We start from the raw sequence: 17,673 nt of genomic DNA, 5'->3' as shown, positions 1-17,673 counted from the left end.
AATACCAAGCACCGCCCACCAGCCAGAGTACACTTTCTTATTTTTACAGCTAAACAACACTACAAGATGTTTCTGAAAACATTTGAGGTGAGAAATAGGCATTGCAATAACAGAATATTGATTAATATTTGGTCAGCGCTGCCTAGTTTGACCGTTTGATTGGAGTTCGCAAGTGACAGCTGCTGCCTTTGAATGAACAGCCAATAGGAACGCTCTCTCTCTGAAATTACCTCTGATTGGCCGAAGTCTCCCGTCACAGGCAGAAGTCTAGTCATCTCTCAGTACACTTGAATTACAATATGCTGAAAGGTTATGATGGAATCTTTGCCCAATGATGCCAAAACCTTTCTGCCTGCTGCAGGTTTAAAGGGATGGTTTGGGTGTTTTGAAGGGGAATTGTATGAGGTACTTATCCATAGAAGGTGTATTACTTACAGTAGATGGTGGTCGATGCGCCCCCAGTTTGGAGAAACAGAGAGGAGCACTGGCACCAGAGCAAAGCAATACAGTGCTGTGGATGGGGATGGCAAAAAATGTGTTTTAGCCACCTAAAAGAAAAGCTCACCTAAAAAAAATCTATATCTGTTTAAGTTTATGCTATATTTAGAATATTTGCGCTGGATTACCTTGCCGTCAGACAAAACGTTTTTTCTCCTTTCCAATAGAAAACTGAATTGAATTCAGTTCAGTTTGCTGTCGGAAAACATTCTAAATATATTGTACACTTGAAAAGATATAATTTTTTTTTAAGTTGGCCTTTCTTTTAGGTGGCTAAAATATGTTTTCCTGCCGGTCCTGTCCAATGTGCTGTGTTGCTTTGCTCCAATGCCGGTGCACCTTTCTGTTTTTCGAGGGTGGGGGCACGCAGGCCCTCATCTACTGTAAGTAATTCACCTACTATGGATAAGTTCCTCATACGACCCCACTTCAAACACCCGAACTAGCCCTTTAAATTGGTCAGCTTTGGTGTTTTCATTCAACAAAAAAATAAAGAATGCAAGTTCTTATTAGGGCACTGACATATATACAGACGTAATACTTGATTAACACGTGATTATTTTGGAGGGATGACAGATCTTTCATTTAACTCCCTCACCATCTGTATTGGATACAGTTTTGCTTGGACTGATCAGAGCAATTGAATCTGGCATGATTTTGCAGTATTAATCAAAATCCTGCCAAATAGAAATCCCAAAGCTATGATAATCAAGATCTGCAAGAAAATCCCCGTGACCTAAAGGTCATTTGGTCTCAATCATTACATCAATTAATGTTTGGATCCTCACACTGTATTAAATAGTTTATTATATTCCCTAAAGTCTATGAAGTGATCTGTGTAACACCTCCTCATGCATCTGAAAACAACAAGCCCTAAGATGCGGCTCTTGTTTAGTCTGTGTGCTCACCATTTGTGCAAGCGGCAGCTATAATTTCAGCTAGAGAATGCTGCCTGCCACACTCTCCATTCAAATTATGCTTTTGCCGTGGCTGGAAAAAGAAACAGAATCCTCTGTAGGCAGAAGCAAGCAACTATCACATGGCTATCTGAACGCCCTCATGTCACCATCTCCAATTGAGGTGATCTGATAAATGAGATTTTAATTGGGTTTTTAGGCTAAGTCATATTAGGAGATGAGATAGAATTATCCAGGAACATATTAATGTAATAAAAAGCTCTCAGATCTGGCAGCTCTATTGCATTAGAAAGCTGCCTGCCCTTCCCCTCTTTCCCTCCCTCAGTCCAATGCCAATCCCCCTCAAGGGCTTGCTGCTTTGAGCAGCGCTAACATGATTGACATTGATAGCTGGATCAAACTATAGAATCAACCCTAATATCATTAAGTGAGCAGACATGGCAGCAAAGACCTGGTCTCTAACTGTATTAGCCGCTACATATGTTAGGGTTATGGATGCAGGAGGCTAAATGCATTGGGAAATCAAGCATGCAAACCACAATTTGCCTGTGTATGTGTGACCTTTGGGCCTTTGGATGTGGGCTGCAGAGTATGTGGAAATGGACGTGTCTGTGCACATGTGCACTTATGCAGAGCGATTCCTGTTGGCATTTACTTGCTTTTTACATGCATTTTTACAGGCATTATTGTCAGACACGGTGTCCTTATTTTGCCAAAATAAGCTGAGATCTGCACACGCCCCTCTATCTGTCAACCGCTTTTTCTGAGAAAAACAGGATTTGTTATACAGGGTAGGGCTGCACAATTATAATATGAATCGCCTTCACAACTTTGGCTTCCCACTATTAAATGAACATGATCGACTGCGATATTGACGTTAAAATGCGTGCTCCGCTCAATTAAAACTCCGCTGCATAAATCAAGCGCTTCCTAAGCCAACAGCTGGAGATGAAACGTCAATCAGCAGCTGATCGATGCCGGACCGTCTCATATTCAGCAGTCTCATATTCATTTATCCTAGTTTCTTTGCCGGTCAGACACACATGTGCAGCCAGCGACATGATGGTTTTACGTAGGCACAGAGCGCCACAGTCAGTCACATCTCACACAGACACACACAACATGTCGTCGGTGTGTAAGATCTTCAGAGCGAGGGAAGAAGACATAAAGCTGCAATTTGTTACAACTGCAAGTCCAAAATAAGCCGTGGAGGAACAACCTAAAACATTTAGAACAACCAACTTAATCAGAAACTTATTATATTCTTATTTATTCCCATGATGCTGCCTCAGAGTCATCACTGTGACCGGCTCGTCTGCCGACAGCACGGAGCACATTATGATACATTCAAGCTCTACTTAGTAAGAATGAGTATTAGGCGATGGTTAATTATAACACTATCATGACGTGTTCAAATGTAATCTTGTAACATGTAGTTTTTGGCGAGAAACTTGAATAAATCCAGTCGTTTGAAGTAGATGTTTTCACAGCAATATAAATAGATAATAGAGAAGGAATTTTGACCTGTTTAACTTTTAGCTCTAAACAGCTTATAATATATAATTAAAACTACTTATGCCAAGATTATTTTTAATCAAAGCAAATATTTAAATAAAGATACAATCATTTATTACCTAATCATTTGAATTGTGTGTTTTTATGCAAATTGCCACTATAGATGACAATAACAAAGTAAAAGGATAACATTTAGCATTGTTGACGGTTGGAATGAAGCACAACATGGAAGTGAAAGCAGCGCTCTGTTTATTTAAATATGAAATTACAATAAAAATATTTTTTTCCTAAAATCTATGAATACTCGTGATAATAATCGTGATCTCATTATTGATGAAAATAATTGTGATTATTATTTTGGTCGTAATCGTGCATTCCTAACACAGGTTATCCACATGTACTGTAGGAGTGAGCAGTAATGCATTTTATCCAAATAACTGGATGTTATTCAACTAGGATGCTATTCCCAATGATACTGCCAAATACTTTGATATTAGTGACCACAATTGATGAAACAGCTTCTAGTCATCCTCCACTTAAAGGTCACACATCCTCCTGTTTGTACCACCTTTGTGTTCATAGTTAAACTCTTAAGACCAACCTGTCAACCATGTCATCCAAATTCCAAAGAGCATATTTTTGGTTCTGTTGGTTTCATCTTATTCAAGATGGGAATAGTGTCCCACCGTTCACCACATTGCCTCTGCTTTGCGGTATGCTCATCAAATAACTTTTCTCTTCACCGCTCTGTCAGGGACATCTTACAACACTCACCACATAATTGATTTGGAAAAATGTACCTTGTTTGATGAAACCACAGTCAAATATATTTAAACTGTTCTCTTAATGGATATTTTTCTTTTTCACACTGCAGTATCAAGTAGGTGGAAATGACTAAAATTGTATTATTAAAAGCAAACGACTGGTTTGTTTACATATCAAACAGGCTGTCATCGAGGAGCTCTACTGTGGCCTCTTTAGATATACAATTACAATTCTAAAATGTATGATTTTTGGGACGGTAAATTACAAAGTAAAATATAAAAGGGCTGTGTTCCATCTTCATTTCCATCAGAGAAGCACAGAAATCAGCATACGGCCAGGCAGGTTTTTTTTTTTTTGCAAAGCTTCCATTATTCTTTTCTCTCCTATCGTCCTTTAAACTCTAAACTGTCTTTCTGTCTTTTCAGTCACATCCCTTTACCCTCACTAGCGGCTCTTCTCTCTGTGATTGAGCACTTGTGTGAAATGTAGTGGTGCCCCAATACAAAGCGATGCCCCCTCTCATGCGAAACAGCCGACTGCCCTCCGCGGCGTCAGCGTCAGACATTTATATTGAGTTTCTGTTCTACTGTCTGCGTTTGATGATGTGTACAAGTCTCGAGACGCCTCCAAATTCTATAGTGATTTTACTCCTATCTGTCTACTATCTTTTAAGCTTTTTAAAGGTCCAGTCAAAACCAAGGGAGAATCTGAAACAATGCAAAATGGTTTGAAGTGATTCTTGCAACAATGCGTGGTTTTTCTCTCTCTCAGTGTTTGCGCTCACAAGGAGCAGCATGAGTAAGTGTTAGATGCCGGCACCCACAACAACACTGATCAATTACACTGGTCTGAGCTGGGTCCTGTGCACTGTAACCCACTGAAGGAACTGTGGAAGTGGTGACAATGAATGAACGAGAGAAGAGCGAGACAAGAGAAAGCAATAGATTATAGAGGAGGATGACACGAGTGCTTGGATGTGAGATGAAATATTTGGTAAAAGGATTGCATGCTCTGAGTGGAAATGAGTGGGGGTGTGGCACTACACTTCAGACTTTAATCATGAAACAATCTTGCTGAAAAATTACAAACAATTTTGCAGTTATTATGATTATGATGATTCATAAGGACATGAGAAACACAAATGTTGGTGCACGCTGAAGAATTGTTTTGCATTCTAATCGAGCCTTAACCCCAAAACCACCTGCATTGACCATGTCTTACAATTTCCTCAAACAGCAATAAATCACTAAATGGGAATTGAAACGCTTTTGAAATGTGTTTCACATTTTCTCAAACACGATGGGGTCTATTTAGTTAGCAGACGTGAAGAAATGCTCTCTTAATTTTTTTTTTTTTAAATGATAACTAATCAATTTAAAGTTATCCCGTGACTTCATTACGTTCATCGAGAAGCAGACAAACAGACGGAGCATGTATCATATTGATTCTTTGCCTCCCTCTCCCTTTTATTATATTGTTACTCTGCAGCAGAGTCAAATTTCATTACACCCTCTGGATCCATATAACAGCACAAACTCATCTTCGTGTCACTAATAAAGTGATTACTTAGACGGAGAAAAGGTCTGAAATGCTTTTTCATGGCTTCTGGGTGATGATTCCCTGAAGTACTGGGAAAATATGAGTGACTATAGTGTCAGGGAAGAATGAGAGGCGGCTGTGCTGTTTGAGCAGGCTTTATAGCTCGCTGACCTTTTAAAGAAATAGATTGTTGTTCTGTTAAAGCATGTACTCTATACACCCAGTACTTGCCTGTTCTTTTATAATGCATTATTGATTTTTGTTAGCTTTATTACTCTATTTAAAGGCCAAAAAAATCCACTTGCATTTCTATCTAAGGATGGGCATGAAAAGTGAGTTATTTTCCGTTGCATCAAGCCTCTATGATTTACTATGCATTTTGAAGTTCATGTAGAACAGAACTCGACGTGAATCGACACTGATGGGTAACGACTTGACTTTGATTCTTGCTGTCACTGAATTAGGATGCTTTGAAATTTGCCTTTGGTAGATTTTCTTCCTTGCTAATTAACTTGGTCAGTATTTCTATATTTGTTTGTATTTGTTTATAGGTTATAGATTTATCATTTAACAAATATTTTCTTTAACATTTACCACATTCCTTTATATTGAACGGATCTTAGGAACACAGCCTGCACTAGTGTGCACTAGTTTACCAGCTCTGCTGTAGTCTTCTTGATTGTTGCTGCAAATGGATTCTCCAGAGGGCCCTCCCACACACACACACACACACACACACACACACACACACACACACACACACACACGTACAGCCTCATACCCTTGCACAAAAATGATTGATTCCTGTGCTTTATGTTGCTTTTAAGAAGTTATTTATAAATTAAAATCATTTTCCACAGTGTTGCCTGCTCAGTAGCCTCTCACCAATCAAAAGCTCCCCACCCACCTTCATTGGAAAACCTCCACAGGGACCTATTATTTAGTTTACGTGTATGCAGCAACAGATAGTGTGAACATGTAGGAATGTGCCTCTTTTAAAACAGAGAAACCTGAGCTTAACATATTAATAAAAAATACACATAAACAGAAATTTTCATTTCAAAGAAAACATGAGTTGAACATAAATAAAACATATTTGCAATATTAAATAGGCTTTTTTTTACATTTTTCATTTTCATAACAATACATATATCTGGGAATCTGGATTTCATCTTGGCTTGTAATTCATGTTTTGTCCCAATTTGTCAAAAAAATAAATCATTAGCTTTCTAGCTTGCTCTATGTGGCATATAGGTAGAGTGAATCTCTAAACATATTGATATTCCAATTTAACCACAACATTTTCCGATGAAACTGAGGCTACTTTATGATAAACAACAAGACAGTTTCAACCCAGACTGAACTAAATCCACATTAAACTTTAGATCTGCCTCTATTTGGGCATTCTTCAAAAATCCACTTTCGAATTATCCTACATTTAAGATACATCATTTTAATTTTGGGACACCATCAGGCCTTCTTAAGCTACAGTTCAGTATGTAACAGCTTTGTCACCGATACAAGTTGTGATCTAATGCATGCAGAATCTTACATTTTGAAGCGCATGCAGCATACCGTTTTATGGCAACATAAATATTAGCACAAGCTTTACTGCAGCATGCTGATATTATTACTGACCTTGCATGTTCTTTGCCTGTTTGTTTGTGAGTTGCATTTAAGTGAGCTAGGTGCTAGATGAGGTGTTGGTATTTTGGTAAAGAAATTGGGTCTTCTTTGGCGTTGTGCTTAGAATAGACATCCACGTTATACAGCTGCCTCATTTTTCAAAGCATGCAAGTTCTATATCTGTGTATAAGACCTGCCTGTATGCACAAGAAAGTTGGTATAAATCAAAACGTATATAACATATGCACACCTGTATGCAATGAACAGTGATAAATTCTACCTGTTCTACAACCATCTGCTTGTGCAGAAACAGGCTCATTTGCATAAGGACACACCCTCAATTTGCCATACATGATAAACAACGTCATTTAAAAAAAAAAAGACCTAGTAGTCTGAATGTAGGACAACTTCTGAAAAAAAAAAATTGAGCAACTGAGAAGGAAAAGGAAGACAGCCTTAAAAAAATAATAAGGTTGAGGTACTGCAAAATCTGGCACACATAAACCCAAAATGGATATATATACTGTCAAAATAAACAAACAAACAACAGCGGAGCAGGTGAAAAACGCTGTCAACACAGTAAATATATGCACATTTGGACAAATAAGAGGAAATTGATGAATTAGTGTGTGTGTGTGCTCAGCTGAAATGAGGCCTCAGGTCTGCTACCAGTAAGCTAAAACTAAATGCTTGCTGTAAATGCACACAATTGCAGGATAATGCTGAATATTCAGAGTGAACTGCTTGGCCCAACCAGTCGATCCATTTAGACTGACAAAAACATCCCAGTTTTAACCTTTTAGACCCCTTCTCCACCGCCACTTCCACGGTACACGCTGCTGAAATTCCATTTGCAGTTTTCAGAGATACATGATGTATTTTATCATGAGGCATTGGCTTTGACTGTCTAGTCTAGCTTAATGGGAGGCCTAATAAATCGTTCAAAGAGGTAATGTCCTATCTCTCTCCATCTGTCACAGCTTTTAAGTGTAGGAATACTGCAGCGACCGAGTCCATTCTGGACAATTACGCAGGCCAGGACTTGGACTGAAGCTTCAATGGCAGCAACTCAAAAGTCAAGTGATTCCTTTTCATTGTGAAATTACATATACATATATATAAAACCACAGCCGTGTGCCTCTGTTGCACGTATACAACTGCGTTGCCCCCCAAGTGAACCATGTTGGCTCATGGCCGAACCAAGTTGCAGGCCCCTGCCCTACAGCCAGGATACAATTTGGCACTATGTCCTGGCATTAAAAAACTGCACTTATTGGCCTGATTGGGTCTGATAGGCACACTTTGTAAAGCCATAACTGCTTCACCTTGGGTCTAGTTTTAATTAAATTTAATGTCTGTGTGCAAATCGTGGGGGATGTGTGTTATTCGTTTTCCCAAAACTGTGTGAGGTCCAAAGTCACTTTTATGATTTTTTTTTTTTATTTTTATTTCCCTGCAGTTTGCCTTATCTCATGTTAAGCATAGAAACAAGTCCTTCTTTTTCTTTTTCCCTCCACCTGATGCTGTTTTTCAAGTGTGATCCTCAGAGAATACTGAAATGGGGATGACCTAATTTGCATGAGAGGATTTGTAAAATGGGGCCAGAACTGGCTGTGTTAATCTTTTAGTGTGTGGTAATGCTGCTCTTAGTCGATTTTGACCTGTGACTGCACCTTTTTTTTCAATTTTCTCATCGTTTGAACCACAAAATATACACAAACACACACAAGCATGACATAGAGGGAAAACAATACTAAAGTAAACTGACATAATGCAGGGCCTTGTGGTGTTAGAAGGGGATTCCTGTAACAATCATTGACGGCAAACATGCATTATTTTGAATATGATCCCGTTCTAATATGACATAAGACACACTTGACTCGATCACTAAGACACAGCTGCAGCTCCTGCTTGGATTGAGACAGCTGAGAGAGTAGGGAGAAAAGGCCAACAAGTTGTCATTATGCAGCTGTATCACATCTTCCTCTGCTGAACACGTATGAGACTGTTATTCAGCCGAGCATAATCATTAAGGTAGAATCACATTTTTTTGAACCACAAAACTCTCAGAGATGAATAGACATTAGACAGACAGAAACACAAAAAATAGAACAGAAAAAACTTTTATTTAGGGTTTGACAGATTTGTTTACAGTTTGGTGAACTTAGTTGCATCAAGAATTATAGAACCTATTTCACTGTTATTTAAATATCCTTAAAGCAGCAGTAGGTAGAATTAGAACTAACACAATTAAAAAAAGGTTATTTTTATAAAACAGTCACTATATTCTGACGGTAGAGCATGAGACTGGTAATGTGAAAAAAAAAATCATGTGTCTCTGTGTCCTCCGGTGTCATCTACAGGATCTCACAGACCGGAGGAAAACAACCAATCAGAGTCGAGCTGGAACCTGATTCAGTTTTCACTTGCATAGTTACAATAAAATACATGTCTCTATGCAGTATTTGGAGCTATACTAAACCTATTGCATATCTAAGATACCAACGTGTGGATGACAATCGTGATTGCTGTCAGGCACTCTGTTATTCTTCAGGTTGAACATCCACATGAACCCACACACACACACAAAGACAAAGGCAAAGCACATGCAGACACCATTAAGACGCACATATTTACTCCTACGGCTTTTCTTTTCATCTCTCCCACTTTCGCTGATGAACTTCTCTCACAGTATCACTTCCCTTTGTGCTTCAGCTGTTGAGGCGCCACATAACCAAGGGTAATCATGTATGATCAACATAAATGGAGCATGTGAAGATTCCCACCATTAAGTATGTGAAAATCAGCCCGAGGATGTGTGTTGTCAGTGAAACTGGAGCTGTCAGATGGTTTAACCTTACAAGTGCCTTGGCTCGCAGCGCAGCGAACCTCAAGAAACAGTCTGAGGCACAGCTCCGAACGCCAGTGAGCTTGGCCCTAAGTAGGACAAGAGAACTCTCCAGGCTGGTGTTGAAACTGAAACAGTCCCTCCAGGAATTTTCACATTTGCAACCATAAGATTTTTTTTTTTTTGTCCCACACTTAATCACAAATATTGCAGGGATTTGCTGTTTTTTTAATCAACACAGTTCCTGCTTAAGTTTGTTGCATTATTTAGTTGAACGTTTTAACAAACAATTTCAACACAATCAGTAGTATATTCAGAGATCCATCAATGAATGTGAAATCATCCAATTTTCTCCTGTTTATCTTGTTTATCCCCATATATTTGCCTCAGAGAATTTTCTTATCAACCAAATATTGTGTCAACAGTTTGACAGTTACAGTTAATACAAGTATCTGCATTGTATTAGTAATGGGTCAACTTTAACACTTTCATTTGCTTGCCGACCTCTTACTAACACTTGGTAAATTACAGAGTTTGCACAGCCAGGATACAGCGGTTTTAAATTAAGACTGTTAATATATGAAGATAAAATCTAAAAATATGATTCTTTTTTTTTATTGGTGGTGAACAGGTACATGCTCTTATTACAAGAAAATTACTTGGAGATTTTCACTACACAATGAAAGATAAATTACAGAACTATACGAGTGTGCTTTGTGTGGCGTGTGTCGACCGCTTGTCCACAAACACCACACAACCCACGTATGATTTGATTGGATTGGTTGATGTAAATGCCAAAATAATTAAAGTTGAGTGCAGGGTTTTCTTTTCACAAATTTATTGGATATTCATCCGTATTTAACACAATTATGCTATGGTTAATTTCACATTGTCCACATTCCCATCTTACAAACTGTACTTTTTAAAAACCTGACTGACCTGGAATTTGTTTAAAACCAAGATCATTCCTGCCATCTGCATGTCTTGATGCAGAGAAGTGGTGAAAGTGGCATAACTCATAATGGAAGGAAGGCCTTTTTAAGATATATTTTTGGTCAATTTCTCTCTGTCACAATGATGTATTCCCCTCACAGAGTGAGCTGTAACTGTTGCTTGGTTGCTCTCATACCCTCACAGTGCGAAGCCCCGCTACTGGCAGAACTCAAGCTTTTGCATTTAAGCCTTTTTTCCCTCGTCTCCTGAAAACTTGACTGACAAGTTTCAGTAAAACTTTAGGTCTGTGCTGTATACATTCAAGTGTCAATGTAGCTTGATATGTTAATGTATATACATGGCCACTTCCTAGTATTGTTGACAATTTTATGTATTGGGTTTTCTTTCGATGACATGCCAGAGGCCAGTGTCTAGCCCCCTATCAATGACTACGTTTACATGCACAAAATATCCTGTTTTTTGCCCTTACTCCGAAAAAGACAATATAAGCTGTTTTCATGTCTAATGAAAATTAATATTCCACTAACATTCTCCTTTACATGCAGCCGTGCATACTCTGATTAATCTAAAATGCCCCCTACACCAGCCATGCAAACTGTTGGCTAGTTTGTTTGTGTACACAACCCAGAGATTTTTTTGACATTGGACGTTTTTGCAAACCATGGGTACATTGAATGGCAACGTTTCTCAACCGAATATACTGTATGTTTCAAAAATGTGTTTCATATCAGCCTCGTGTCACGCTTGCTGAAACGCAAAGCCACGTTGTTAATGCTGTGAATCGATTGGTTAGGTTTAGGCAACAAAACAACTTGGTTAAGGTTATAAAAAAGATCATAGTTTGGGTTCAAATAATAATGTAACAACGTAACATAACAACCGTAACAAAACCACTATAGTTATATTTAGGAAAGAACTACATGGTTGGTCTTAAAAATACTATGATTGTACAGTGAAAATGACCCTCAACGTTTTGAACATGGAAGACGAATGAACAGTTGATTGTTGTGTGACACATGAGACACAGACAGCTGCCTCCTGGATGAAAGCCTTGTGTATGTTGGACCCATCCACCTCCCCTCCCGCCCGCCACCAGGCCTTTTCGCTATTTAAACTACGTCACTTGCTCTGACTGAATACGAAAACATCGACATTCAATGCTAACATTTTTTTCCTGAGACTGGACTGGTGTACAACGCACGGAATAAAAGGAATAGTCTGTTTTTAAATGACCCATATCAAATTAAATTGAATAGTAGCATGTCAACGTACTCACTTACTCAAACTATGGTATGCACACAGTCAGGTTGAGCTATACGTCTCAAGCCAACAATGTATAGAAACCTGACATTCACCTCTACCTCATCATAATACGTATGTACCCTTTACTCTGCGTTTAACTGCTGCTGCACATTTTCAACTCAACCAGCATATCTGAAAAGTTCATAAAAGTGTTTTTCAATGAAAGAAATGTTGCTTTTCAGTAGAAAATGACTCACAGTAAATGGACTTGGACTTATATAGCGCTTTTCTAGTCTTCCGACCACTCAAAGCGCTTTACACTACATGTCAGTATTCACCCATTCACACACACATTCATACACTGATGGCAGAGTGTATGAATGTTACTAAGGTGCCAACTTTGCCCATCAGGATTTAATCTAAATACTCATTCACACACCGATGGCTATGCCTCCGGGAGCAATTTAGGGTTAAGTGTCTTGCTCAAGGACACATCGACATGTGACCCGGAGCAGCCGGGGATCGAACCACCGACCTTCCGATTGGTGGACAACCTGCTCTACCCTCTGAGCCACAGCCGCCCACAGTGCAACAGTAATGCTGCAGTGATACATATAACATTGGTGAATTGAAAGAAAAAAGACCACAATAGATACATAAAGGTCATTAATACAATAATTTACCAAAATATAAAAGTTAATGGTATCTTGTACACGAGATGATATCAATAGAGAACAAGGTCAGTTGTCCTTTCTTCACATTGATGCTTCGTGTGTGAATGCAGTACTTTACACCTCCAGGAAATTGAAAATGTTTCTTTATACTGTATTCATTATCACTTTGTACATTTTTCCCTCGTGTAGTGGAGATAGATCAGTGCAGGATGTAGAGCGGGCGTTGTTTCCCTCAGGAGAGTTCTAGTGCCTCTTGTTTAACTCAGCATAAGCATAAAACTTATGTTGTGTTACATCTTTTCTCATGGCTCCAAGTGGAAAAATAAGTTACATAGCTGCCAATGTATGTTTTCTTTGTTGTTTGGTTGTAATGGTTTAGCTCTATATACAGTAAATGATTTGACTTGTAAATATGCATTTATGAAGGTCATCTCGACAAAGACATAATAATATGCATGTAAAACATGTCACAGGTTAATTTCGGTCAACAGACTTAATCATACACACACAGTTGTTCAGACATGTGATACACATAATCTCAATGTGTGTAAGCAGTACTTTATGGTCTTTTCACGGTAGAGACGGCGGGATATATCCTGTGAACACATCAAGAAGGATGATTTCAGTCGGGCGAAAATTACAAACCAGGTGTTTGATTTGCCAGCAGTCGAAATAATTTGTAATCCAAATGAGCATATGATGGGCACCGGAAGATTGTTTACCCCACAAGGCGTGACTGAAAAGTGTTGTCTCAGAGTTTTACATTGTGACAGCTAGTTCAGTGAGGTCTGTGGAAAAAAACTCTGAATCCTAACTCAGCATTTTACGCTGTTTTATACCGTTTTGCATTCCAGCTTTTATGATAATTACTGTAAAAGAATCTTCATGATGCAGAAGTGCTTTGTTAAGCTCTTTTTATTCAGCAAGTCTCAGTGAGATCAAGATGTTTTTTTGCAAAATGGACCCGAGAACAAATTACTTGCAATATATACAAGATCACAACTAAAGTGCAGTCACGAAAAGCAGTAGTCTCTCACACACAATAATTACAGTATCAAAAAAAACATGAGAAACTAAAACAATGAAGTCGCACAGGGGAATGAGTCTCTAACTTTAAATTGCATTGCTATTTATTCCCATTGGAAGGTACACACTACGGGTGACCGCTCTTTCTCAATTCAGGGATGGTACAAGGAACTATTAAGGCAAACCTACGCTGTGATGCGGTGTCATTTTTATAGCTTTGAATTCAGCTAAGTATGTTAAATAACTTGGCAGCTTGGAGAGCAAACCCTTGTAAATGAAAACGCTAGTGTGTAGGTGCCTTCTAGACAATCATGAGTGCAACACCCAACTTTAGTGATGAATGGAATAGCACTTAATGACATCCAGTGGTTTGAGGGTAGTGGCAGCAGTATGGAAACACAGTATATATTCATAAGAAAGCATAGATAATGAATAGGATTTTATAATTAGTTTTTTTTTCTGTTTTTAAAAAGGAAACCTACTCCAGTTCCAGTATGAATCCATTCACTTTTTTTATTTAATGAGCAAAGTTTTCCACATGGCTTTTAAAAACAGGCTACTGCCTAGTCCAGTGGTTCCCAAACTTTTTCACGTCAAGGACCCCTAAACTGACACAAATTAGACAACAGACCCCCATTTGATAAGATTTTGTCCCAAGGTCCCCCATCTGATGTTTTATTAAAGAAAGTGTATGAAACCCATGACCAAAATTGTCAAATATTTTGTCATCATGTTACTTATGGATGGAATTGTAGTAAACAAATATTCCCCTTTCTGCTGGGGACCCCCTGGAACTGCCTCAAGGACTCCTTCGGTGGTCCCTGAACCCCACTTTGGGAACCACTTGCCTAGTCGACAGTCATTTTCCACACGCATAATCGTTGCAGACGAAGTCAAATCTTCAAATCCTGTGAAAAACTGGAAAAACACAAGCTATATTCTTAGTTAACAGTTTAATGCGAGCCTTGCAAATGGAGGGCAAATTGTCTGTTCGTTTTATTCAGAACACACCTACAGAAGAGTCACACTTACATTACAATAATTACAAAAATCCCAAAAAGGAGCTCTCTTGGTTTACATTGCATATAAATTCAGTTTCCTCACTTAATGCTGTTATCATGCCTGTTTCCTTTCTCTCTCTCTCTGCCCATGCAACAAGCTGTGTCAGTGATACCAACATGCCACCGCTCAGGCAGATATAGTGGGGCATGAATTATTCTGCCCTGTAGGCATGCAGCTCCAGAGTTACAGTGCATATGGAGCAGATAGGATTAAGCCAACCCTATAAGGGGACAAGTTTGCTTTGTGTGGGCATTTACATATGATAGTTACTTATTTTACATATGAACCTTATACCTTGAAAAACAGATTAGTGAAATATAAAGGAAAGCTCACAAAAGATATTCTCTCTCTCTCTCTCTCTCTCTCTCTCTCTCTCTCTCTCTCTCTCTCTCTCTCTCTCTCTCTCTCTCTCTCTCTCTCTCTCTCTTTCAGATTCACATTGACATGGTATGTGTAACATTAATCTGCATTTCAGATACACAGACATATTATAGGGATGGAGGCACGGTGGATCGGTGGTTGGCACTGATCCTGGGTTTATCATTCATTATTCAGGAAGTAGTGCGACATTCACATAGTACAGCAAAAAGCGATGGTGTGAAGGTCAGGGTGTTTGGTGGGTGCATCGTGTCAACATCAATGGCCCATGTTTGCATACCTGTTTGATATTTGTATTATATAACCAAAATCTGGATCTTTCCTTCGCTATTAACAAATAGGCTTTAGTTGCCTTATATTAACTGATGCATATAGCTACACTTAGGTTGCCATTGACAGATAAGGTAGGAATAAACATTATATTGGCAGTGAATTTGCTACAGACATGAACAATGTGAACTTTATGTCTGATGAGGTGCAAAACAGTTGAAACAGAAACAGTTGCTAACACAGTTTGAATAGAAATTCAATTTCCAAACTCCACACACAAAATCATGTATAGCAGAAAGGTTGTACTTTATTTGCAATATGTTATTTTGTCCACCCCTGTGCATTGTTTTAATAGCACATTAAGCATATTAAACATTTGCATATGAGAGTTATTGCCATACATATAATCTTATACCAATTTCAGAATGTATTTATATTGTTCAATATTGGTATAGTTGTCAGTTTGTGTTGAATACCTATATTAAAATGTTCATAATTGTACATTAAAGGTGCAGTGTGTAGGATTTGGTGGTGGTGTGGTTGCAGATTGCAACCAACTGAGTACCCCTCCGCTCACTCCTCCCTTTCCAAGACTGCGGTAACGTGAGCCGCCAAGTGCAAAACCGTGGTAACAACGTTTGCCTCGCTCAGAGGCCATCCTTACCGTAATCACACTATTTTAGGAGCAACTGAAGTCAGACGACGGCGGCTGGTTTTGCACTCTGCGGTTCACGTTACTGCAGTTTCACAAGCATGTCGGAGAACTACGGCGGCTTTCAGATGACGTAAAAACACTAAAGGCTCTCACTAGAGCCAGTGTTTGGTTTGTCCGTTCTGTAGAAACATAGCAAAACAACATTGCGGACTCTGTGAAGAGGACCCGCTCCCTATGTAGATATGAAGAGCTCATTCTAAGCTAACGGAAACACAACAATTCTTAGTTTCAGGCGATTATACACTATTGAAACCATAGTTATGTATATTATATTCCATTTCTGGTAACAGATCCCCCAAAATGTACTGTACGTGTCATTCACAGAATGCTGATATCATCAGACTTGAGTGCATTATTTTTATCCTGTACTACATTATTTATTTTTGTATTTGATGTGTGAGCCTGGAGCTCGCTGCTCTGTTTCGCTGTAGGAGTTGTCACTGAGAATAGACCAGCGTCTCGGGCAACCCAAAGAGCCTTCAGCCAAACAAGAGCCATGGGTAAACAGGCAAAATGAGAGAGTGGGAGAGAGAGGAGGCCAGAGGGGCAAGACATGATGAGGGAGGGGGTGAAACTAGGGGCAGCGAGAGAGGGTCAGGGAGGAGCTGCATTTCTTGTGACCTACCTTGGGGTTAGTGCAGTGAGAGAAGATATCTAATTAATGACTTTAAGAGGGCCGCTCTCATAGAAACTCCCTGTGGGTGATTACTCACCTCAAGGCTGTAGCCTTCTGAGGGATAGCCTGTTCCCACTCGTGGCCCTCAGACACAGTCACACATGCAAGCCTCATCAAAAGTCTCTTTTGCTTATCTCATTAATTACAGCACTAGCTTCATTAGCATTATGAGGCATCAAATGCAAGCAATTGTGAAGTGAAGCATTTTTGTCATTTCTTAAATTAAAATTGTGCTTATTCGCTCTAGGGTGGAATGAAGCCTCACCTTCTTAATTGTGGAAAGCATGCACAATTAAACAATATTCTATTAATAAGCACGGCACTAGTTAAAGCAGGATGTGGCGGCTTCCCTTGGGCATTCAGAAAATATTTTTTCATCTATTAGCCAAGAGGAGATGGCTTAAAAATAAACACATCCAAACAATGGAGAGAGTTCGATATTATTAGCTCTCTTGCATTTTGTTTCAGCTGGTTATGGAGAGCTTCTCTAGTAGAGATTAGTAAACACAAATGACAACTGAACATCTCCCCTCTTGGCTCCTTGTACATCCAAGGGAATTTGTTAGGCGATGCTTTGTTTATCCGACAAGTCTCATCATGGTTTGAAATGCATCTATGGAAATTTCCGCACTCATTACAAACTCTGGTGTGAATGGGAAAACAACAAGAGAGAATAAGCGAGAGCAGAGACGTTAAGGTTTGTAGGAGTCCCAAGTTGACAAAAGTGGTGAGAGCAGATAGGGAAAATGCTGAAATAACGAATCAATCATGTTGTGATTACTGGTGCATGCATGTAAGCAAATAGAATCGCAGGCTCTTCCACATCAACTGGCAGGAGATAAAACGTCCACAGGCTCCGTCTGTGCTCTGTCAACTGTTCAACTGATCCACACACTGAAAAAATAACCTGTTTCTGAAATTTTCGGTTTTTAAGTACCAATCGGTGCAGTGTTTCTCACTATTGTGGT

General features: G+C 39.1%; 1 protein-coding gene across 13 annotated transcripts in view; it reads left to right on the top strand.

Annotated features, from left to right (window-relative positions):
* The window catches only part of ctnna2 (catenin (cadherin-associated protein), alpha 2), a 382,091-nt gene that overhangs the window by 128,124 nt on the left and 236,294 nt on the right, over positions 1-17,673 (top strand). The window contains exon 8 of one of the 13 annotated variants that reach the window (XM_074630005.1): positions 7,841-8,220. The exons of the other annotated variants lie outside the window; for them this stretch is intronic. Coding sequence (XP_074486106.1) covers positions 7,841-7,960 — 120 coding nt within the window. The 3' untranslated portion in view covers positions 7,961-8,220. Of the gene's footprint in view, positions 1-7,840; positions 8,221-17,673 lie in introns of those variants that run through there. 13 annotated transcript variants of the gene reach the window in all.

Source organism: Sebastes fasciatus, chromosome 3 (genome assembly GCF_043250625.1).
Source record: "Sebastes fasciatus isolate fSebFas1 chromosome 3, fSebFas1.pri, whole genome shotgun sequence".
Taxonomy (NCBI): domain Eukaryota; kingdom Metazoa; phylum Chordata; class Actinopteri; order Perciformes; family Sebastidae; genus Sebastes; species Sebastes fasciatus.
This window is presented reverse-complemented; position numbering and strand designations above follow the sequence as displayed.